Here is a 25699-nt window from a genome sequence, read left to right on the forward strand (position 1 = left end):
CGTGACGTGTGTACGCGAAGAGCAGTAAATTTTTATCTAATTTTTCGTCCGATCGAGACGACATGATTTCCGCGCACAGCCGATTTATCTGCTTCTACTCCGCCTCAAACACCGCGGCCCCGGCCAAAGGTTAACGATTGACCCCCCCCCCCCGTGTCATGAACGAGCCCGGCGTACAGGCCGAATGTCTCTTATGCGATCAAAAGCTTAACCTTTATTTATTTTTTTTTTTCGATTTTTATCATTGACAGTTTTTTTGTCTATAATTGTTACTACGTATAGGTATGTGTAATGTTTGAATTCCGACGTACAACGGTTTTTGAGTTGTCGAACTGTTCGTCGCTAATTTACACGCAATACAAAACGGGTGTAATTGTTGCGCCATGTCCGGCCGTCGTTAAAGTTAAGAAGGGTGATGAGCTTCGATGATGATGATTTGAAAATTATAGTAATCAATAATAAGTAATAACTATTACTAATACATACGGTTCAGACGTTATGACGTGTAAAAATATTTGAGTGTACGTGGCGAGTACGAGATACTCGACCAAGATATTACACTGCGCGTCATTTGTTTTAGACCGTTATCTATTTCGCGTAAAACCATTATTAATAATAATCATCCAATTATAAGCTCTTCATTCGAATTTAAAACTACATTAAATGATCTGTTTTGAATTACACTAGAACCTCGATTAACCGTCAGCAGGGGCGTCATTTCAGATTATTTTTTAGGTGTGCGAGGTTTCAAGCAGGCCATTTTGAAATTTCACCAGGCTATATAAAAGTAAATATATGTACGCATTATCCTACTTTTAATTATTTCTATACATTTCATGGACCGAATCAACGCATCAATATAAATAGGCAGTAAAAATCAATTTAAAAACTAAAATATAATAAATAATTCACAATCATAATAATATAATTGACTGTACCTATATAGATACCATTGTTAAAAAATTGTCAATATGAAAATTAAAATACAATTTAAGAAGATTTAATTTTGTGCATTATCTCAGCAGGACGCAGGCTAATTAGTATATTATTTTAAAAGTAAAGGGTGCAACCGCATAACCTAATCCCCCTAAACGACGTCCCTGACCGTCAGTCTAGGAACGATTAAGCGTTCCGATTAAGCGAGCAACAGACATTTTTAAACATACATACATATTGTTTAATATTTTTTTTTAAATTATGACATGCATATTGATATAATTAGGTATTATTACTTATCGGTACATTATTATTATTTTTTAATTTATATATACATATGTACCTATCGGCTATTGCTATCTAGTAGATATTGCCGGAAAGTTTCGAATATATCTATTCATACACAAGGCGATAAGATTTTACTGCAACGCATAAATATCCGGTGCAAGTGTGATGCCTGACGGTTAACCGAGAAAGACGGTTAATCGGGGAGACGGATAATCGAGGTTCTACTATATTTACAGTAAAAAAACGCGGTTGTCAATTAAAAAAAAAACTTGATTGTATCTGGTAATATGTGTTTCATAAAATAGATAGATAGGTACGTATAATAATTCCGAAAATATAAATTATTAAAAAATAAAATATAGTCAGTATGCTTAGCAAATCACTTTATAAGATAGTTATATGCATTTAAAGCTCCAAGCTTTACATAATATTTATTATATTATAATAACGACACCTATAATTTTACATTTATATATTCATAAATCATAATTATAAATATACATATATGCCTAATATATTATTAAATTCGACGTGAAGTTGTCGTCAATCAACAGTTATTATTATTATTATTATATGAATAATATACAACAACGATATACATCGACCCAACGGATACGCATGACCCTGCCACCCATACGACCCACCATTCATAATTTACCAATTACATCGCTCTCCAACCGCAAAACGAAATATTAATACGCGTCGAGCATGATAATAATACACTGCCGAAAATGTGCATTATAACTCTTTATTGGCGTTCGGTGGCACTATCGTTTCCGCTTTTCACACGGAGTTTTCACTCTATTCGCCGCTCCGCCACAACAACACGCTCAGAACACTTCCTTCTTTGCCACTATCCACCGCTCCTTTCCGTCATCGCAATGGCATCGTCTCATTTCTAGACCACAGGCTTCTACCCCTCCCTACGCAATATCGGCCCTGACCACACTGCCAGCGTATCGACGAAAATAACCGATTTCGATTTTTGATGAGACGCCGACGTGACCGGTAGAATGCGCGTCGGCCGCCAAGTCGAGCAATATTGGAGGCACGCGCGCGTTCATCGTGGCGCCGCCGCTGTCTGCGTTACAATAATAAAGCGATCGCGCGCAAAACGTCTCTTTTTCCCGTTAAACGTTATTGCACCTCCGTAGTCGATGTGTCGTTCTTAAAGGCGACGCGTATCGCACAGTAATATGATGATGACGTACGTACAATCGATTTATACGTATTATAATATTTTGTACTCCCGACACGAAAATTAGTTACACCAAACTTGCAGGCCGCAAGCGGATAAAGTGTACAATATTGTAACATTTAAATTATATCATGTACTGTCGTGCTGGTCGTGGTTTTTTTTTTTTTTTGTTCGCGATACCGAATAATGATGGTAACGAATCGATAATAAAGAAGAACTGAAAAGGGGGGAAAGTAGACGTTAACCGCACACTGGTCTAGAATAGGAATTTCGAGTGTACCTACCGTCATTACCGTCATTGAGTAGGTCACTGCTGCGCTAATGGATATGTTAAACTTAAATTCAATGATAAATCGTTGCATACATAAAAATGATCCTGAACGGAGACGGTCTATCAGCGGTCATCCTATAATAAATTATCGTCTAATAAATATATGACTGTTAATAATTATTATGGTAATTTATTTCACTATTAGTAATGCGTGGTATAAACTGTAAATAGGCAATAACCGAAAATTAGTCTAAATGTTTTGAAAATATCTTCGTATATTATATTATAAAATATAATTATATAATACGTAAAATTCAAGTTTGATTTCAAACCGTCTACAGTTTTAATGAAGCGAATAGATAATTTCAACTAAAATAAATACATGTGTTAAAAAAAAAAATGAATGAAATGGGTTTTTTTTGTACCAATATTTATTTTATAATAAATTAGAAAAAGAATTATTGAGCTCTATCAAATTAAATGTTTTCAATAATTTGAATTGAAATTATTGACGAATTTATTAATCTTTTTATTAATATTATTAGTAAATTAGTTAATTAAAATTGATTATTCTACCATCAACATTAAATAATTTTCGTTGTATACATACATAAAGACCATAAAGTTTCTACAATTTATGTTAATATAATAGAGCTGGTATTTAAACTTTAAAGGCATGTACTTATTGAAATTATATCCCGTCGAATTTTAAGTGTGATTCATCTTCATCAAAAAATATGTCACTAGTAATTATCACATATTTGGTCTATTCCTTATTTATCGCCAACTTCACATGGCTACATGTTTACATACTTTCATTAGGTCCGGCAAATTTTTTGTGACATTCTGCTTCATATTATCATCCATGATTATTATATCGCCCATATGGGCAAACAGGGTATGATTTTTAAATAAAATAGCATAGTTGCAAAATAAATAAATAAAAAAAAAAAGTTGTTGTGAAACTAAAATTAATTATGTTTTTCCATGACTATACCTACTAAGCTACGTGTCTAAATAATTTTAAGCTGTTATTAAAAAGTAACTGTCAAAAATAAAATAAAAAACGGTTGGATTACAAACACAAATACTAAGCATATTATAAATATATTTATGTATCATAATTTTATCTATCACGATTAAAACGTCTAAAATTTTATATTATTAGCAAATTTAACTAAAATAAAATTATTTGTGGTAATAGCTAAAATTAACAATTCATTAAATCACACTTTTACGCTTTTATTTTTAACCAACTATTAAATTTCATACAATACAAAAGTTATTATAGTCACTAAATATAACTAGACTTAAAATTTAGTTTTTCAAGGCTCTAGTTAATATTACTTTTACATGTTAAAATATTTTATGAAAATGTATTATGTAATGTACTAAAATGTAAACTTATTAATTGAATTTTAGATTTTGAATTAAGTTGTGAATGTATTATTGGTTAAATAATTTTATGGTTTTATTTCCGTATTTTTTTATGACAATTGGGCCGAAAATACTTCATTTTAAGCTTTAGGGATGATTATTTAGTTTTTTGTGATGGTAGGAAGAGAGGCCAGATCATCAAAAGTAAACAAATTCTCAGTAATTATTTCAATAATCATAGGGGGAATGACATATGATTAGGAAACGGGGATATTTTGACGAAACATATTATTTGTTGTAATTCAAAAATTAAAAACGTAATGCTTTGAAATTTTCTTCGAAATATATTTTATATTAGAATTTTCTAAGCGTTGTATAATTTAAAATATTATTTTAGCTCTTTTTAAATTATTTAAGACTTTTGAAATTTTTTTTAATTTTTGTATAAATTTTTTTTAAATTTACAACCTTTAAAATTTAATACAATTTTTCATTTATAAATGCAATATACCTAATTATATCAGTATATTAGTTGGTAATGTTTGTATGAATTACTTATGTTTTGATATTTTATAATAATGGGTATGGGTACTATATATTAGGTATGATTGTATGTAATATACTTTTAACAAAACGTTAAAAAATTTTTATTCGTTTTACTTTAATCTTAAAATTACTAATAACATTCTATTATAGTTGAATGTATTTTATATATTTCAAGTTTTTCGAGTTATAAATTCTAATAACAAAATGGAGATTATTAATTTTAATTCTATCACGGGTAAGAATGAGGTCACTATTTAAATAATTTTTTTAAGTATGATCGACTGTTTTCAACAATTTCAATATTTAATTTAAGGACCATATACTTTAAAGTCGTAATTTTTGAAAAAATAATACGTTAATTACTATTATGTTTGTTTGAAAATATATTTGATCACAATTTATTTACTTAGATGTCTACGTAAACAAAAAGTTAGAGAATAATACCTATTGAAATAGAATAAATTAAGTATCTTTCATTATTTCAGATGATTTTATAGTGGACTTTAATTATAGTATCGATTAAAAAAAAAAAAAAGTAAAATATTTTACGAATCAGGAATTTTGATAATTTGTGTTACATAATATGGATGTATAATAGATATTGTTGAAAATCGTCAAATATTAACGAGGTGTAAGAGCTATTATTTCGTCGTCAATATAAAACCTTGATCAACACTACTAGTTTAAAAATAGAAATTTTCAGAAAAAAAGTTATATAATATTGGCTAAATCATTAAATTCTTAAAAGCCGTATTTTTTCTTTTTTTTCAAATTAAGTAGCTTCTTTCAACAGGCTTAGTTGTAAATACAATTAATTATTTTAATGAACCACAACAATAGTGTAAATTGTCTAGCTAAAATTCCGTATGATTTTAATTTTAGTATGGAAATATGTATTATTGTGAGTTATAACTTAAAATTAATGTCAGATACACAAGAAAAAACAATGCATATCACTTAGAATTAAAAAATTAAAAAAAAAAATGTTTTAGTAGAACCTAAGCGTGTATTTTTCTGTTTATCAATTAGTTTAACGGGTACAGAAGTTGCGTCAGTCGAATAATAACTATATAGTCTATGTAAATTATTTTTTCTTTGAAAAAAAAATTTACAATTAGAATATATGAAAAACTTCACATATATTAAGAAAGTGATGTTGGAGTTTATTCCAGACAAACATTGGGAACTTTCTTATAAATAAGGAAACTTGCTAACTCGTCCACTTCGTTTTATACATAAAAATTATTGTGATTTTGTAAACGTTTAATATATTTAGTAACCTAATATGCTCAAGTGGTGAGTTTTTCATATTTTTTTTTTAACTAAGTGGTATAAATAACCGAATAGATAGCGCCATAAGTATAATTATATTTTACCTTTCAGTTTTCGTTGGCAGAAGTCGAGTAGTACGCTTGTAGACTACACCTATATCTTCTCATTGAGATTCTTTAAACAATGGTGAAAATCAAAATCAGTTAGTTAATTTTAGTGTTTATCGTCGACAAACAAAATAAGCAACGTATTTTATATTTTATTATTATAGAACTAAGAACTATTTACACTATAAAATATATTGATTAAATAATAGTAGAATAAGTTTATTGTTTAACCGATAACATCGATAAATGCCAACATCTATACAGAATATACTGACAATGGGCAAAAATCGTGGTTCTCTGCTCGCTATTTACAAGATAATATGTATTTATCTTTAATTTTGGTATAAAGTCAACATTATGACCGTGGTATAAATTCGGTTAAATGCGTTCCTCATTGTTTACGGTATGCTCACGAACGAGTGACCATGATTTTAAGTTTTTACCGTCATCGGTTGCCAATGTTTGAGAAAACGCGACTGTCAGCTTTTGTGCCGTTCGATTTATGTCGTTCAAGCTGTTCTCGAGTTGTCATCATGAGTATTAATGTTGAAAATTGTTGAAATGTTTAGTAATAGTAATGCGACGAAATTCCATTGGAATGTTTAACCGTATAAATGTGTACTTTGCAAGCGTCACGTAATTACGTGTATATATATATTTATATAATATAGTGTTGTACAATTCAAATTAAACTTAGGTAAGTTAAATAATTATTATATTATACGCCATTCGTATATAGTCGGTATATCAATTTAAACATGAAAAATGCATAATGTGTGTTCATAAAAAACACTATTATTCAATTATAGAAGAGTACGTTAAAAAAAAAAAAATCCGTTAATAACAAATTATAAATCGCAACTATTCCGCATCTATAAGTTCTATATTTACTATACAAAACAACAATAAATTCCAGTGTACAATATATAATATATAATAGTATTACTGCATACTGGAATATAGTTTTTATACTTACGTACATTTTATCAGTGAAATTAGTGCATTATTGTTATTAATCACTTTCATTTGCCACTGCTTCAATTACGAATAATATTTTATCAGTAAAACAAAAACCACTCTAGACTGAACTATAGATCTAGTCATGTAAAGCTTGATAGCCAATTACTCAAACATAATCAAATTATAACACCTAAGTACTAATCATTTGTATTTTTAACTGTAAAAATTAATTTTATATGATGTGATGATAGTATACTAATAGTTAAATCGGAAAAACCAATTCAATTAAAACAAAATAATAATCAATTATTTACAAAATTTTAATAAGTAATACATAACTAAAAAAATATAGAAAAAAATATTAAGTATCAATACATTTGATATAGGTGGTACACTAGGTATCCATATAGTAAGAATTAGTTACTAATAATTATATCATAAAGTATTTATAGTAATTAATTAGTGTTAGTATTTATACTATTTACGATCGTTTTTAACACACAAATAAGTACGTATAAATAAATACTAACACACGTACAGATTTTATCGAGTGAAATAAAAAAACAAACGAGCATAATATAATGATGCAAGTTTAACATGTCTTTGTAATATATACATAATAACATGTAATATGTACGCGTATGACAAAATAATGAATGCGTTTATTAATAAATGAGCAAACAATTATTTACAATTTGATTCATAGGATTTTTCCGTGGTTTTTTGAGTAATATCGTACGACTGTTTAAGATTTTACTTTCTTAGATTGCTTCACTCGTCGACTTCTAAAACTTTAAATGTTTGTCAATTATTAAGTAGTTATTCGATAATTTATACCGTAAAATAGTCAGAAAGTGATTTAGCTATAAAACTATAAAATCGCCTACAGATAGGTAGTCAGGTAGACAAGATGTATAAAAGGTATAAATCTAAAAACTCTCTAGACCGTTTATACTATGTTAACGTGTATATATTTTGTTTCTTCGAAAAGACAAAAATTAATAAATTGACTAAGTGTATTGTGTTACAATGAATAGACGATCTCGATAAGTTTTTAAAAAATTTTCTGGCAACCTGCGGGTAACCTACGAAATTCACAATATAGCACGTGACGTTATCAACGAAAAATTAAGCTCGTAAAAATAGAAAAACAAAGTAAACAAGGAAAAAAAATTCACAATAATCAATATCATTATTATTGTCAGATCGTCTTCGTCCGACAAATAATAGTAACATCGTCGCGTCACTCAGTGGGTAAAAATGTAAAATTATGACATATTGTATTATATACAATAGATTGTGTATTGTTATATTCGGTCGCGCGTCGTTACATTATCACGTATTCCGGTATTCGTAACGAGAACGATGATAACACACATCAATAGGGATGTATCGCTGCGATTCCGATTCGACCGGACGACTGCAACGAACCGTTGTGACGGTACATCGCAGGTTCTTGCGGTGCCTGTGCCTGCTGGTGCTGATGCCTGTGATACGCTTCCGCATAGCTGTGCCTGTATCTGGGCGAAATCGGCGAGAGGCTGTCCTCGGGCGCCACCTGCACCGCTCGCCTGTCCGACATCGTTTCCCGTCTACTGCTGCCGTAACCACTGCCGCCGAGGTCTTGCTGTTGTTGTTGTTGTTGTTGGTGGTGGTGGTTTTGACGATGGGGTTTGTGCTGCGGATGTTGGTGATGGTGCGGGTGGCGATCCTCGTAAGCGTACACCGCCGATCGCCGCTTGTACTCTCGGCCGACTGATGTCGTTGGCGGCAGACCGTCGTCGTCGTAGTCGTCGTCGTCGTCCGCCTCCCGGATGTCCGGTTCGCCGCGCGCTCTGCCTCCGTAACACGGAGGCGGACAACAGCCACCGTCGTCTTCGTAAGCGTACGCGGCCGACCGCCGTTTGTAGTCGTTCGCTCGCGATGATAGTTCCGGCGGTGGCGGCGACACGTCGTTGTAACGATTCCGCCTGGGCGCGGCTCGAGGAGCTTCCGGTACCGCGGCCCGACGTGGTGAGTTTTTGCGCCGGTCTTCTGGTGGCGGTGGCCGGTAGTTGTGGTCCGATTTCGGGAAGTCTTCGGCTGAATAACTTCTCGGCACCAATCTGGATTCGTTGAGATCGTGCTGTGGAAATTCGAAAATAAAAAATACTGGTTTAAATTTTGATCACACTTCGTAATACATTTGTATATATTATCCATACAATCAATCATATAATATTGCGAGTTGTCCTAAAACGTGATAGGGTGCAAGTGAGTTACCGCTCAGGTAGAAACGAGTGGTTTTAAAGCCCAATAATTTTATGATTCTTGCACTTCCACCATAAATTTAGGACGAATATATTATATTTATTAAGTTATAATAGATATAACTCGTCCAATTAATCTAGGAACTCGGCAACCGTTGTAGTAAAAAAAAATCAGCGTGGTTAACGATTACATACTATATAATACTAAAAAATATAACTTTTGAGTCACTGTTTTTTTTTTAAATCGTAACGGGTTTCTGGTGCCTCGGCGGACTGGTCGTATAATATTATTATAGTTCCTACTTTGCTTTTATATCGTTAACTTATAATATATAATATATTTAAATATGGAATTAGTATTTTATACTATCGGCTAATCTCAGAAACTACTGGACAGTTTTAGCAGTTCCAATTTTTTGTTGTTAGCTTAAATTTTTTAGTAAATTGATCTAACCTAAAATAATGGTAAAAATATTATCTAGTTTTCTCATTAGGTTTTTACAATAGTTCAATTTGTAAGTAAGTTATAAATATGTAATATATTAATATTTAAAAGCGCTCATAACTGTCTTAAAAATTAAAATACCGTAAAACACCAACAAAAAAAACTCAGATAACGCTTTTACCTTAATGTTAGTCAATAGGTCAATTCACTCATTCTATTATTTAAGCTAACCGCACAAAATTGGTACATTTTATTATATCATGCGTTAATAAGACGAAGACAACACAGGTGGTTACGACGTTCTCTTGATGTTCCTTACTAAATTAATAATGAGGCCACCTATAAATACAGCGGGATCTCCGTTCTGGACGAATAAAATCAACTGTTTGGTGAGAATTATTTAGGAACAATACATTATAAATTGTAGTTTTATTTTAAATATGCAATAGGTATAGTCATTTCCATCAATTACGTTTACTGTAAAAGTAACCACAATATAATAGTCTTAGACCACCGTCCATGGTTGTAATTCAATAAAATAATATTGCAAGTAGCAACAGCTTTCTTATTTCACTGGAATATATCATAATAAAATAGTCGATGTGAGATATTATATTGATATTGTAACTGTGACCATATTATTTTTTTGATGTGTCGATGGTTTATTTTTTAATTTACTCTTATCTTATTTTACAAAAAATAAATAAATAAATAAATAAGCTTTCGACAAACAATATAAATGTTTGCAAAAATATAGAAATTGTGAATTTTTTTCTCGGAAACGATCAAAAGAAAATTAATAATTATAATTTCTTTTTCAGCATCATATAGAAACAAATCTATTTGTACAAATTGAATTTAAAAATCATTATATATAGGTATTATGATTTAATATGAAAATGGAAATTGTATATAAACCAGTATACAAAATATATTAGATAATTAACTTATGGCTAGTCGCAAATCTCTAAATCAAAATAGAAAAGGTCCAAATTTTATCATTATTAAATATTTATATAAAGACAATACTAAAAACTAATAAAAATATTGATGATAACAGCATATTTAATATTCTGTTTTCGCGAGAATATTTTATTTTAAAATTTAAATTTACCTGATAGTTCCTCGGTTGTCTGTTGGAAATTTGTTTTGAATAACCATCATTGTAATCAGTATCCGAACGTTCTTTCGGTCGATTGGTTCTTCTGTAATTTTTTTCCACCTGTTGGCCAAAACGATCGTCGTTGTAGTCACCATCGTCATCATACCGATTCCTATCCATTTCTTCATCGTCTGAATGGTGACTTCGTGACCAATTACAAGAGTCTCTGACCACTGATCTAATCATGGGCATAACGTTTTCTCTACGTTGTCGTTCAAGACGCTTCTTTAGTTCTGATTGTTGCTCCTCAATCCGTTCTTTTTCCAGCATAAGGAACTTTTCTTTGGCATCCTTGAATCTCTCTCGTGGAGATTCTCTAACTGTCAAACGATTTGGAGACGGTGTCCTCTGTCTAATTTCTACAGGTTTTTTCCTGTGTTCAGGCACGGTTATGGGCATCTGCGCAGAGTTCTTGGTCGCATCACAATTTCTCGGTCTCGGTTGGACCAACGCAACATTACGATCTGAATATTTTTCTCTCAGATTTGGTGAAATATTATTATTATTATTATTATTATTTAAGTTTTGGCGTTTAAAATTTGTAACATTGTTATGTTGTTGTAGCTCTTGTCTCCCATTGTAATAGTCTTTTTCTGGTGATGTAACTGGACTACTGCTACTGTCAACACCACTGTCTTGTCTCCTGATTCTGGGTAACGGATGCTCATTGGTTGGTTTTGCAAACAATGGTTCTTCTAACGGACTCGCGTTCCAGTCATCATCTAAAAATATATTTAAATAGCTTTATTAAAAATATGTATTGTATAGGTGTAGGTATTTAAATAAAATAATAATTATTAGTCAAAAAATAATTCTTAATATTATGGTTGTCATCGTTGTTTTTTATGTTAACTTTAAACGTAAAAAATTACCATATAGCCTATGAAACCTTATAAAGACAACAAACGAAATAACAAATTATTTTTAAACGTATTAAAATAAACTGGTTTTAGCAACCGTTTCAGTTACCCACCAAAAATGCAAATATTTATGTAGGTTAATTTAACAAAAATAACATGATTTATTCGGAGACATATAATTATTTATAAATAGGTACGATTTATTAACTTCTTTATGTCTATAACAGTGTAATTTTTAATAAACGTCAAGTAAAACTACTAATTGTATCTATGTATAATGTATATATTATTGAGCTATAATTATTTTTGACATGACTAAAATTATAAAAAAAAAAAAAATTTATTCAATAAAAATCAATTTAAATTTTAAATTATGATTGGTGTTTATTACGTATTATAAAATAGCTGATAAAAATAGTTTTAAGGACGACTTAAACACGTTTTTTATTATTATAAACAAGCTATAGCTAATAAATAACATGTGTATTATATAAACTGCTCGTATATGATAAATTATAAACCAACAATCAAAGCGCCTTGCTAATAACAACTTTAAAAGTTGTTGTTATTCTGCACTAAAATTAAATATTATATTCGTATTGTTTCGGTTAACCGATTAGGTTAATATACTTAAACAGTTTACCTAGAAAACTAAAATTTTATGTTTTGACCTCGAGAAATACTTTTCTCTTGACGACGCCGCTCAAAACGCTGACCGAAGTAAAGTATATTATGAATATGAATAAATAGTATATTATTATTCATTATAATTAATAACCATTACAACAATATGCATGTAAAAGACGACCGCAAGTTAAACTATACGGATATAATTGATTGAACGCATATCGAATTAGTTACAACTAAACGTATAGGCACAATATAATATAAGACTTAGATTAAACGTATCGATATATGAAAATAGTAGTACTCGCCGTTTATGTTTACACTATACATTTACAATATTTGTAGCAAAACAATTGTAGTTTTATTTTAATCGTCTATCCGGCACAATTCACACGGTTTTTTATTCAGCCACTGCAAGAGGGCATGAGAAGGAGGTCATATTACGTATGAATTGGCGGTTCGCCACAAAATAGAATCGTACACAAAAAGCCACGGAATTGTATTGAACTACAGAACACGATATATATACCTATATTTTGTACAGGTCTCTATGTATTTTTATGTAGATATTGGACCTATGAAATTATTTCTCTACACAAAGATGACTTAATAACCCACAGCTACCAGCTACATATAAGTTGGTACAGTTGTAAATTACAAACAGGCGTAAACTAGTATACGTAAGTGGCGAGGCGGCAACTGTTTACCTATAAAAATTGATGAAGGCATTGCCCCCTTTTTATAATTTAATAATATTATCAAGAATAATTTTTAATTTTAAAAATTATTTGGTGAATAAAATGAATAATTTTATAATGTTAAAAAAATTATCGATTAGATTTATGTCTAGCGTTGATTGTTGTATAACAATCGATATTGTAATTATATGGTTAGAGTAATTTAATGATAATAAATTTTCCAATTTATGATTTGTAAAAATTGATAAGAAAATCTACATTAAAACTTAAAAATGCATACAATTTTACATGAAATATAATTTAATCTCAATAAAAACTACGCAAATAATGCCGAATCGGCGAAATTTGCTTATACGAAAGATAGCGTATCCAAATACATATATCGATACGTAGCAGTAAAAATTAAACTATTGTCCTTATAAAACTATTTATGTATCCAAATTAGTTGGAGAAATAGAATAAATATAAAATAATATTTTTAGTGGATTACTATTATTATATTTACAGTCTAAAAATAAAACATATAATTTATTGACAGAATGCATGACTTCCTTCTACAGGCCCACCTAAACTAGTATATTTTATGGATTACTGTCGTTATTATATTTATTATGTGAAAATTATTTTATTTATAGATTTTATAACTTACGTTAAATACCAGTAGTTAAAATTTATTTAAAACTCATATCTATTGCTGTAAACTTAAAAACAAGTAATTATTAATTATTAAAAATGCAGTATTTTAAATTATTGCGACATTCTCATAATTATATTTAAAATGTATAATTTTAAAAACATGTTTTATTAATTAGGTAATTATATATTTTAAATTGTAAATAGTTATATACAAGAGATTACTAAAAATTCGTATGGAGAAAGTGCACCAGATGAATTTTACTCAAGTGCTCCGGGCCATTTACCGTTATTCAACTTGGCATGCAGTAACGCATGCTTGTGTTTCTTTTTACAATCGATATTTTTGTAATGATTAATTCATCACTATAATAGGTGGAGAAATTTAAGTCTACAATTTATAATGAAATGAAACAAAATTTAATTAAGCACGAATATTAATACTTATAATACTTATACGGTCGGTATTGCCGTATTGGTATATAATATTATAATATATTATGGTAATATGACGTGTATACGATAATCGGTGATCATTATTTTCTGTTGGAAAACATGTGTATTTATATTGTGATTATATTTTGTTTGATTGACGGTGTAGGAAGTGTTTACGAACAAAATCTATATTATTATAAAAATATCTTTAATTCTATAGCCATAGTCAAATGACAAATACGTATACAAGTATAATAAAACGTACGGTATGCCTTGTTTGGCCGTCATATTCGGGCGAAGATAAGACGGTTTTCATCGTATCGACGACCTCTGACTCAAACCATGTCTATAATAATAATTATCTTGGCGAAGAATCGTGCCGTGTGAAAGTCCTGCGATTGGACGCTATCACGGCTCTCTTTACCAAACGTCAAAAGATATTCAGAATCAAAATAAATAGTCTACATGTATACGGTTAACCTGAAAGGTATATAATATGCATCAGGAGTTCTGTTGAATTTCCTCTGCGTGTTATAGTATAGTAATATTATAAAAGACTTTAGAATTGAATGAAGCCGGTTGTCGGGTGCTGCATTTATAACGCAAGGAGTACATAAAATTTCATCTCCTTGCGTTTGTTACGTATATAATGTCACGAGCAATCTTATGAATTTGCTGGTCTACGTTTGCTTTACGTAGTGTTTTTGGGCAACGTGTCAAAATACTTTTTTGCCAGAAATCAGGGTAATAGGCACGTTTCCAAATCAAAATAAACATTGCACGAACCGTGACTTGATTAAAAAAATTATAAATTTAAATGTTATTTTATTACTAAATTACTAACTATATGAAGAGATACAATTTTCCTGTCAATACCTAATCTACAGTTTTTGCACTTTTTAGTTGGTTTGGCCATTATTATAAGCTAAAACATATTTGTTAATTATGACTAAAAGTGTGACAATTAGTTATAATATACCTACTATACTAAAATGCACTAAAATATTTGTATCTCATTTTGAATTTGGGCTACTGCAGAGTTTCAAATTAATTTTAACATACTGTACAGTATGCATAGACTATTACGAATATTTCAATAGTAATTTGAAAATAAATCCTAGGTGAAGAGATAATCAGTATAATATACATTACTAGGTATGTTAGAAAGTAGTTTGTTTAGAGATAATAAATATTCAATATTTAGGCAAAACCATAAAATTATAATTTGTTTAATTAAGTACCTTTATCACTTATCCATATTATTACTCGAATTTATTCACTACATTATAATTTATTATTCGGACTTCATGACAAAAAAATTATCAAAATTTAAAATTGTGCATTTATTTTTTATTTTTTATGTTTATCATTAGGATTAAAAATGTTTGTATTGAAATATTTAGAGCAATAGTATAATATACTAGATTGGATAGTTAAAAAAAAAATAGATTCGAGGAAAGATCATTTTCCTTAACGTTATGAACAATAATATATTTAATTATAATAGATATATACTATATTCAGTTGTGTTGTCAAGAAAAGGGGAAGGGGTTATATCTCTGTATATATAATATTTAGTATTTTATGACTTAACAGTATTAACTAAATCTTGCAGGTGTTACATAAGCGTAACAATAAAAAATCTAACAATCATATTATTTTATCAATAAACATTAGACGTTACATTATCATTCAAGAAAGTGTTAAGCTTCTCCCTACCCTGAATAAAAAAATCCTGACCCTCGTTATTGGGTATATTTATAACTATTGTTTAACATAGACATTTTGGGGATTCTATACGTTATATATATATATATATAATGTGCTGAAACTACGCGAAAATAGCGTTAGTTTGGATACCTATAATTCAGCTTTTCAAGTAATTTTTTTTCAAAATGTTAAAGAAAATACTTTAAAATATCTAACTAAAGATTATTAGTGCCTAGTGGGGGAAAAAAAATGTTTTTATAATAATATATATGGTATAGTCTATAGTATAGATTCTATACTCAATAATACTATTATAATTATTATTACATGAAATAATTATAATTTTTATCGTCAATAACTAAAAAAAAAAAAAAAGAAGCTAAAAAAAAACCCAGGGGTTCCGCAATAAGAGTGAATATCAAAAATAGTTCCACGGATAAAAAGTTTAAGAAATTCTGACCCATATAATACATATATATATATATATAATTATCTATGATTTAATATTATTTCACTGTTTTATGAAATATACGTTTGTTACGATTTCCTAATAATTACAAATGAAACGCATGTAAGAATTACCTCTTCGCAAATCATAATTTTCAAAAACCACATTAATATAATTACTATAATTCTAACAGCGTTAAAATTACTAATCATTACCGAGTTTACATTATGTACATGAAATGTATGAATTTTCTGAATAAAATATAAAAATTATAAAATATTATAAAGCTTTGCAGTATTATGCAATGAGAAATAAATGAATTTGCATATTTATTAATTTTATAGTAATAGGAGCCATTTCATCATCTACATTAACTACATAAAAAAAAAGTTATAAGGATACTTAATATTATACCTTAACATAACGTACATATTATATTATGCGCACAATTATATACCTTAGTAAATCTTATACGCAGATCAATGATATATTATATAGACACTTAAATACTTAAATTTACTCGTATATATAATATATATATATATATAAATCGTTATACGTACAGACGTACAGTACACAATAAATGGGTCATACACAACTATTTTTTGTACAAGAACCACTTCGGGTGTTAGCAGCTATAAACCAAGATGATATATCTTGGACGGTGAAGTTTCTACTTCTCATCGTGTTTATATTAATATTTTATTATCTAGACACGAAAATGACCTCTGATACAATAACCTTCTAATAAATAGTGAAATTTTTAAGTGTAATGTAATTAATAAGTCAAATAAAAAATATTTATAAAAAGCTTCTTCGACAATAATAATATTAGAGATAAATTATGATATCCACATTATTTTAAACAATTTCTAGATCAATTTAAATACGTTTGTCTAAAATAAATAATTATTTTTAAAATGCGTCTATACTTATTATGCTACATAGATAAGTTCACTTTAAATAAACATTTTTTTTTTTTTTTTGTATACAGTGCATCGTAAAAGTCTTGTATTATTCTTATTACCTCTATAAAACCGTGACATATCAATAAATTTAAATAAGTTTAAAAAAAAATTAACATCCGTAAGCAAATCTCAATTTTATGACGCAAAATTCTAATAGATTAATGTGGAAAAAACAACATTTAGACATATTATATTGATTTACCACGTAGATAATTAAGGTGATACGATACCTACTTTTAGCACATACATAATAAGTATATTATATAGGTATACTATTATATTTCATCAAAATAAATACATTAAAACTAAATTTTATGCTAATTCAGTACACAGTTAGGTAATATTATTATATAAAATATTGTAATTTACTTTAAATCTTATATAATAGCTATAAAATAAATTATGATGTTTTTTTGAACTGAGTGTATCATAATATTTTTGAGTCGTTAGAATCTGATTAGGATTATAACGGATCGATAAAAAAGTATTTTAAATTGTTAAATCATTTGTTTGCTACTTGTACCATCAAAAAAATAAGCTTAATTTTTTTTTTAATATTGAGAGCTATTTATTAATGAATTTTAGTACTTTTCGTAGAACATTTCTATACGGCTGAACTCATCAATTATGGTTTACTAGCTTGTGTTGTATAGTTAGATCATCTAAAGTTTATTGAATGCATTAATAGTTTTATTATTAAAATAAAAAATAGATATTTGTATAGGGTATTTATGATAATAATAATTGAAATATTTTTGTATTATTTATTGAATGGTTGTGGTTATGAAAAAAAATTATATGAAATCACGTTAAAAGATATCTCAAACAATTGTAATTAGTTTTATTAGATAAAATTTTCAGAACCAACTCTACTTACCAGAAGTCCATCAGCCAATAGTAATAATAATTTTAAAAAAGTGATTAACATACAAAATACCTATAAATTAATTTTGTGTTGGTACAATCACGTTTTTAAAAATTTTAAAACTTTTACAAATATTTGCATGTTTTATCGATCTGAAATCATAAATAAGTATCATGCTTATAGAACACGTCATGAGATATTCCTATTGTATTTGTGATATATTACATGGTGATTTATTTATTTTTTTTTTTTAACCGTAATAAAATAAAATCTGTCACTATTTTTTATTTATGATCATAGTTTTGCTGTATACAATTAAATATAAAAGATAATAATTTCTTTTTAGTTAATTTGATAAATAATTTCAAATAATTACTACAGAAATTCAAACATCAAAATGTTTAGAACGTGTTTCTTTCTTTAAATTATCAATTTTATTCTAAAAAATATACGTAATATTATATATTAACAGGTGCCAAATCAAAGTATGTACCTATTATTAAATTAAAATAAGGGTTAAAATATTTAACAAGTACATTTACTTCTACTACAATACAACGTATTTATTTATTTTTTCTGTCACAGTATAGGTCATTGGTTTTTAAGATTTATGCATCTCTTACGCAACACTATCATTGGCAATTCATTACCTATATTCGAGTTACGAAGTACACGTGCAACTAAAATACTTTGGAAATTTACCTCGCTGTATAATAAATTACTACTAGTCTATCGAATTGTAAGATTTCAAAATCGCATGTATAGGTATACAATATACATTTATGTGTACGGACCACCGAGTTTTTTTCGAGACAAACACGATACTACGGGTAAAATATTTGCAAAAATCAAGAACGCGCACGATACTTAAAAACGAGTCGTTCAAAGATCTGAACTCTAGAGTCTAGAGGGTTATCTAAAAACACGTTGTGGTTTGAATAACTCGTCTAGGATGTGCAATTGGCCGAATGATTAGTGGTTTGAGAATTTTAACACTTTTTAATCCTCAGCGCACCACAACCGGCATTGGAATTATGCGTCGTACACCTAAAGTTGACGCTCGTTAAGTTGTTGAAACGATTCTAAATGTCTACACGTATACCAATAATAATAAATTATTTATTATGCGTCGAGTAAACCTGCAATATGATTGTAAATTACAACACATAACTGTTCGAATATCTTTGACGGCGGATGATAAGTGAGATAGTGTATATAATATAAGCAATAGATATCTGATTAAGTTGTGTAATGAATTACGCGTTAATTTAAAAATCAAAAAAAAAATTCTATGTGTAATTTAATACAGCAAATACTTGGCACATGCCGCAGGCGTTATACGCAGTGAATTTGTTTTATTTTCAATGAAAGGCATTCGTTTTCTGTTAGTTGATAATAATATTGTTGTCCAATATTTTATGTAATTAATAAAAAAATAATGTCTTATTATACTAATATATATTTATATATATAAAAAAAATCTTCTATCCACACACTTAGTAGTTCCTACACACACGCATCATAGTTGTAAACGACACAGTTCGCAGAGCATGTCAAATACGTATCAAACACAATGAATGCAATCATATATGCCGCGCGCACATTATATGCGCCAGTGTCATAAGTCGTACCTACCGCCTAGGACGAGGTCCTGTGCGTGAACTGCGTACGTATTATTATTATTATTACAATGATTATTGTTGTTGATGTACCTACACCAGTCGGTGCTACATGATGTAAAACCAAAAACCGGTTTCATATTTGTCATCCTGTTACACCCACGACGACGACGCAGCACCGTTACCGCAGGTAGGTAGGTACATAATATTAAAATAAAAATAATAATAATATTATAAATTGTAAAACGATGACGATGTACGCCTCTATAATAATATCGTGCCCGATACTATGCGTACCCCCCCATGTTTGATGTGTGTGTGTGTGTGTGTATGTGTATGCCTTTTACAACATTATTATTATAATAGTAAAAAACGTGGAGGATAAACTCACTCTCACTGTTATAATAATGATCATAACAAGTCCTGCGTACGTGTCGACTATAGAAAACGCGCCGCCGTGTGTCGCGGCGGTCGAGACGAACGGGTGATCTGCTCTACGTATCGTAATGATAATATTATATTATTATGTTTGTATTTTATCCGTTTTACCTTAACCTAATGCGAGATACGTCGTGTGAGTATTGCGTTTACGCATAACCAACTAATATACGAATGCAGACGCATTGCCGAGTTGTAAAAAGAACAATAATTGTAAAGAATTTTTGTGGTCCGTGCAAGGGGAAAGGGAAACTCTGAGACGTTTATTGTGGAATGCATAACAGCTGGGTAAAACGTAGATATAGCAGTTTTACCAAATTAAGATGGACGAGAAGAAGTGAATGAACGTTCAAGGTCGATATAGCTGGTATTTTTTTCAGCGCATAACTTCAAAGGAAATACTCAGTCACAGTCGGTTGACTCTTGTCGCTGTTTTATCTACATAGCACTATTACAGAAGTGTATACCTAAACATAATGTATGCACTATGATTTGGCTAAAGTCTACATGAGAATGATCACTGCGGAAGTACCTGCTCGTACGATTTATTTTGGGCAGAAGAGATTCACCGTACAAATCGACAACGGCCGAGAGATGAAAAAAAAAAAATAAGTTATCAACACCAACATAATAGAAATCGAGTAAAACTCTTCATTACACATTATAATAATGTATAACAAAGTATTGTTCTAACGAGATAAAATATTGAGTTATAGCCCACCGTGATTTAGTTAATTAAAATTTAAAAAAAACGATTTCGGAATACGTATTATCGGAACCAAAATGAATAATTATTAATTATATTACATTCGTGTTAATACTGAAGTATTGTAATTTTTATTTTCAAATACAATAGACATTTAACTGATGTCGTATTTTTTCAAACAACTATATTTTAGAGCAGTGAGGTCATATTTTTTAACACGAGGACCTACAACGACGTAACGAAAAATGTGATACAGAGATCGTGTGTTTGACACTCGTCTCGTTTCGTTCACCTCGGTTCTGTGAACGATTAGTGTACTATTATTTTTAATTTGAACATTGCTATTATATCGCGTTAAAACAAGGTGATTAACAGATGTTGGTTTACCAAAACAAAAACAAAAAACGGTTAGATTATATAAATAATGAATGTTTACTGAAATCTGTATGGTTTTCATTTCCTAATAATTATTATATTATTAGTACAGAGATAATTACTATACAATATACATAATAGTATAATAGTAAAGGTGCATACTACATGCACTGTATAAAGCATACTGAATTCTTTCGCTGTTCGAAAGTGCTTTCTAAAAAAAAGTTAGTAATACACTGTTAAATAAATAAGTAACTTCGTTAAAATACGTTCAGAATCTTTTTTTTTTTAATTTAAAGTATCTGTTAGCCGTCAGATGTGTTGAATAATAAACTTAATTAATCGATAAAATTAGATACAATAATTTCAGGAAGTTTAGAGTGAAGAGACCCCTTAAAGTATAAATACTTAATACTTCAATGTGAAATAAACGCTCAGAGTCTAAACAATTTAAAATCTGCCGATTTTCTTTTAATTGATAAAATATTCGTGCACAAATATGTGAGACCATGGAATTACTGTTCAAATTATTGTTAAAGTTTTCGGGTAAATATCTAAATATGAAGTCAAGTCTTCAATCGTAGAAAATAGAGTTTTAGCCATCCATGAGAGAAGTTAAACTCAAGTGTACAATAACAATACGAATCATAATAATTGTACATGCTTGCTGTACTTAGGAAAACATACTAACTAACAGCAAATGTTTTGAGTACCAATGTATAAAAAAAGTTATTATAATGTTACAGAATGTTACAGAATGTTTACATTGTTTTAAGCCATTAGAAACACATTTACTAATTCAACAACACTAATCTGTAATGAATTGATTTCCCTTTTGCGAAAAATATGGTAAAAAAAAAGCGTAGAATTCGACTACATTATAAGTATACATTTTTGATGATAAAAAAACGTCATTAGAAAGTCACTGCATGCTATGCTTATTATGTTCAGCTAATTTTTATGAGCTATAGCATATGTGGCACGTGCTAAAGCTGGTTGGGTGACTTAAAAGAGGACAACAATCGTTTGACCCACATACACGTTTGGGTATCATATCATTAAAACCTATTTTAATTTTTTTTTTTTTTTAATTTTAGTTTGAGATAGAAATAAAATAAAGGTTTGGTTCTTAATACGATGTTAAATGTACTATAATACTATTATGATGTATAGGCTTTTTATTACACTCAAATGAATGCATAATTATAGGTTCAGTTTACAAAACTGTTACATAGAAAAATACGAAAATAATAAATATTTATACAGCTAGTGTATAGTAAATATATAAGTAGGTACCTAACTATTTAAACGAGATCCAAACTCAATAAATTTAATTTAATTGGAATAGCATTCTAAATTTTTATGCACAATGCAGCTATGCTATGCATGTGGTCGGTGCAACACGATTGCGCGCACTTTTTACCTTTTCATATTTGAGAAAATACAAAACGATTGTGCACCTTTTACCTAATTACTTTAAGTTCTTGCCTATGTTGAAGGTTCAGCTTCTGTTGCCCATAAAATCGGTGGAAAAGTGGTATTAGTTTATTAATAATTATTGAATATAATATAATCAGTGAATTCAAAATTATCAGTAGGGCTATTTTCAATTAAATAAGCAAAAGCATCTTCTACATCTTCCGAGGGTAAAAATTTGTGTGAAAAAAATTGTTTCAAACACCTAGTTCAGATTTAGAACTATAGTATTTAAACTATAATCATTTAAGCTGACAATATAAAATTAAATTAATTTTGTGCGCAATTATGTTGTATTTTTTCAAATATAAAAAGGTAAAAAGTGCACAATCGTGTAGTGTTTTTTTCAGGTAAAAAGGTAAATCGTAATCGTGTTAAGCCCCATGTAGCTACATATGGTATCCACTAAAAAGATTTTTGGCATTCTTACAAAATATTACCCACATCTTTAAATTATAATGGATAACTGCAGTCATTGCCCATCGAAAACTAAACGTATGAAATATTCAAGATTATATAAACGTATTAATGCTGTAAGAGTACAAGCTTAAAGAGCAACATTTAATATTACACAGAAATACCAGTAAAACTGGTGGAAAATCTTGTGAAGGGTAACTACCTATTATTTGCATTTGAATTAAATTATACAATTTGATAATAATAATAATATCTACCTACTAACTGATTAAAATTCATATTAATTCTTATATGAATTTATAAACAATATAATACCTATACATTAAAATATAATATAATAATAGCGTTAAATGGTAAACGAACGGGACATTTTACGATCAATAAAAATTTAATATACCTGTACATTAATTTTAACATAAAAAAATTATATTTATAGAAAAAAATCAAATATTTTGAGTGATCCATTAAAATTTACAGGTGATTTAAAATGTATAACGCTTAATAAATGTATAAAATAATAATAAATTTGTATAAAAATTATTAAAATATACCTAACACAGGTTGTAACTGGTCATAATGACTGGTTTTATACTCAACTAAGATTTTATTAGTTATGTATTATTAAAATATTTAATGGCTAATTTTAGTTATTTGAATCTGTATAGTGCAACTATATTTTCAACACATATGACAGTGTATACTTATCATAAAATCGTGTATCATATTAATTTATATTAATCATATTATTATATTAAGATAATAAATATATAGTGCTATACCTGACGACGAGTTATTATCCGCGTATGCGTTTTCCGGTTCATATTGTTCCGGACTGGGTGCGTGATCCGATCCTATCCCGCTAGACCCACCACTCGATCCCATTTTCGTACCGGATCTTCGAAAATCTTGCTGCAGTCTTGCACCAGTACTGTTGACACCAACGATATTAGCACTCATGCACCGTCTAAAGTCGATACCGTTTAGATTTCCGCGATGTCTGTGGACGGTATCATAATCTCTGGGCGGCAACAAAATCGGAACACCACCTGTCTTGCCTCCAGTACCCAATTTCTTTTTCAACTCGGCCGCCAACGAATCGTACAGGGTCGTCACATGGTCTGTACCCGGCACCCCGCTTTCGGGCGATAACGGCGGTTGTGGCGGAGATTCTCTTTTTCGTTCATTTCGAACGTTGCAGTGTGTTTCGGATTTCGTCTGTAGTCTCGATTCGATGTCATTGAGTTTCTTCTTATTCTCCGGCCGGTCCACCAGCATTCGCAATTGTGTGGAGAGCAAAGTAGCCGTCTCTACAGTGTCACAACGGTAGACGTGCACATGAACGGGCCACTTAGTAACGGGGTTGTAGAGGAGTAAGATTACGGCCACCAGGTCCTCGTCCTGATGGACGCAGGTAACCGCGTGATCGGGGATCAGGTGCTTAACCAAGTCACTTTTCGAACTTTTGCCACCCGGCAACGAAATCAATGCTGAAACATTGTGCACGATCTTTAATCCCCTGTGACTTACTTGGAGAGTGAACTTATACGGTGTCACTTTCTTTTCCCTTTCCGCCAAAGTCGATATCACGGGAATTATGCTTTCTACGTCTCTCACATTCTTACATTCCTGAGCTCCGAGAAACCAAACATAGTACGAACTTTTTTTTATGTCTTTTTTCATAATTGAATCTATTTCTCGGCTAACAGATACACATGTAAAAAGTGCTATGCTATACACTAAATAAAGTAAATCACTAAAACACAGAATATAAAAATAAAAACATTCAAAACCGCGACACGACGCAAACCATACACTGTACACAAAAATAAGACACAACAAGTAGACGTTTGAAGAGTAACTGATAGTCGAAGTTTCAGGTGTACTACGGCAGTATAGTGGAAGTAGTAGTGGTACCGGTTCGTAGTTGGTATTTGAAAGGAGCATAAAGTAGGCAGCGCTGCCAAGCGAAAACGAGATAATGTCCTCGATGCATATTAAATATAATCGTAATTTTTATTCACAGTTTATAATCCTTAAAACTACTTAACATTTGTTCTAAATCAAATAAAAATAAAAATTGTACACAAATAGTAGATTCAATATATTATAGGTTTTTACTAAAATTTTAAAACAAAACATTAATATAATTAAACTAATAATTGACGTGGTAATGCTTAATGCTAAGTAAAAGTGCTAAAAATAAATATGACTTTTAGTTTTTAAAGATTAAAATTTTTAAATATTATAATATACAAATAAATCGGTCATTTTGAAATTTTTGTATGTTTTATCACAATATATGGTAGGCGTAAGTATGCGAAGTATTTGTAAATATAAAACGTAACCACCCATAATTGAAAGTTTTAAAGACGATCCGGATACTCCCATCCGGATATTGTGGCCTACATACCTAATACCTATAATATAAAAATTTAATTTAATGGATTTGACCGATTTTGATTAAAAATGATGGGAGTATAAGGTAAATTTAAATATTTCTAAAATATTTACTGAACAAATAGATAAAGTTAAATAATTAAATTGACATTAATTAATAATATTTATTTATGATACATTAATATAACTAAAAATATCAAAACCCATAATATATTT

General features: G+C 29.5%; 1 protein-coding gene across 1 annotated transcript; it reads right to left on the reverse strand.

Moving 5' to 3' along the window:
• Positions 1-7597: 7597 nt before the first annotated feature.
• Positions 7598-24963, reverse strand: LOC112602858. The gene is made up of 3 exons (XM_025351195.1): positions 23866-24963; positions 10764-11533; positions 7598-9080 (listed from the first exon to the last, which is right to left on the reverse strand). Exons 1-3 carry the CDS (start codon positions 24764-24766, stop codon positions 8334-8336), a joined length of 2418 nt encoding a protein of 805 aa, XP_025206980.1. The 5' UTR covers positions 24767-24963; the 3' UTR covers positions 7598-8333.
• Between the last annotated feature and the right edge of the window lie 736 nt (positions 24964-25699).

This window comes from Melanaphis sacchari, unplaced genomic scaffold, assembly GCF_002803265.2.
Source record: "Melanaphis sacchari strain LSU unplaced genomic scaffold, SCAv2.0 Contig91_pilon_pilon, whole genome shotgun sequence".
Classification (NCBI taxonomy): domain Eukaryota; kingdom Metazoa; phylum Arthropoda; class Insecta; order Hemiptera; family Aphididae; genus Melanaphis; species Melanaphis sacchari.

What these genes read in the sequence shown, in the direction of transcription:
- LOC112602858 (XM_025351195.1), bottom strand. Translation starts at nt 24,766, where the DNA reads ATGAAAAAAGACATAAAAAAAAGTTCGTACTATGTTTGGTTTCTCGGA. An exon ending in GGATAATAACTCGTCGTCAG is followed by an intron (nt 11,534 to 23,865) that starts GTATAGCACTAT and finishes ATATATTTTTAG; the next exon opens with ATGATGACTGGAACGCGAGT. An exon ending in GACAACCGAGGAACTATCAG is followed by an intron (nt 9,081 to 10,763) that starts GTAAATTTAAAT and finishes GAATTTCCACAG; the next exon opens with CACGATCTCAACGAATCCAG.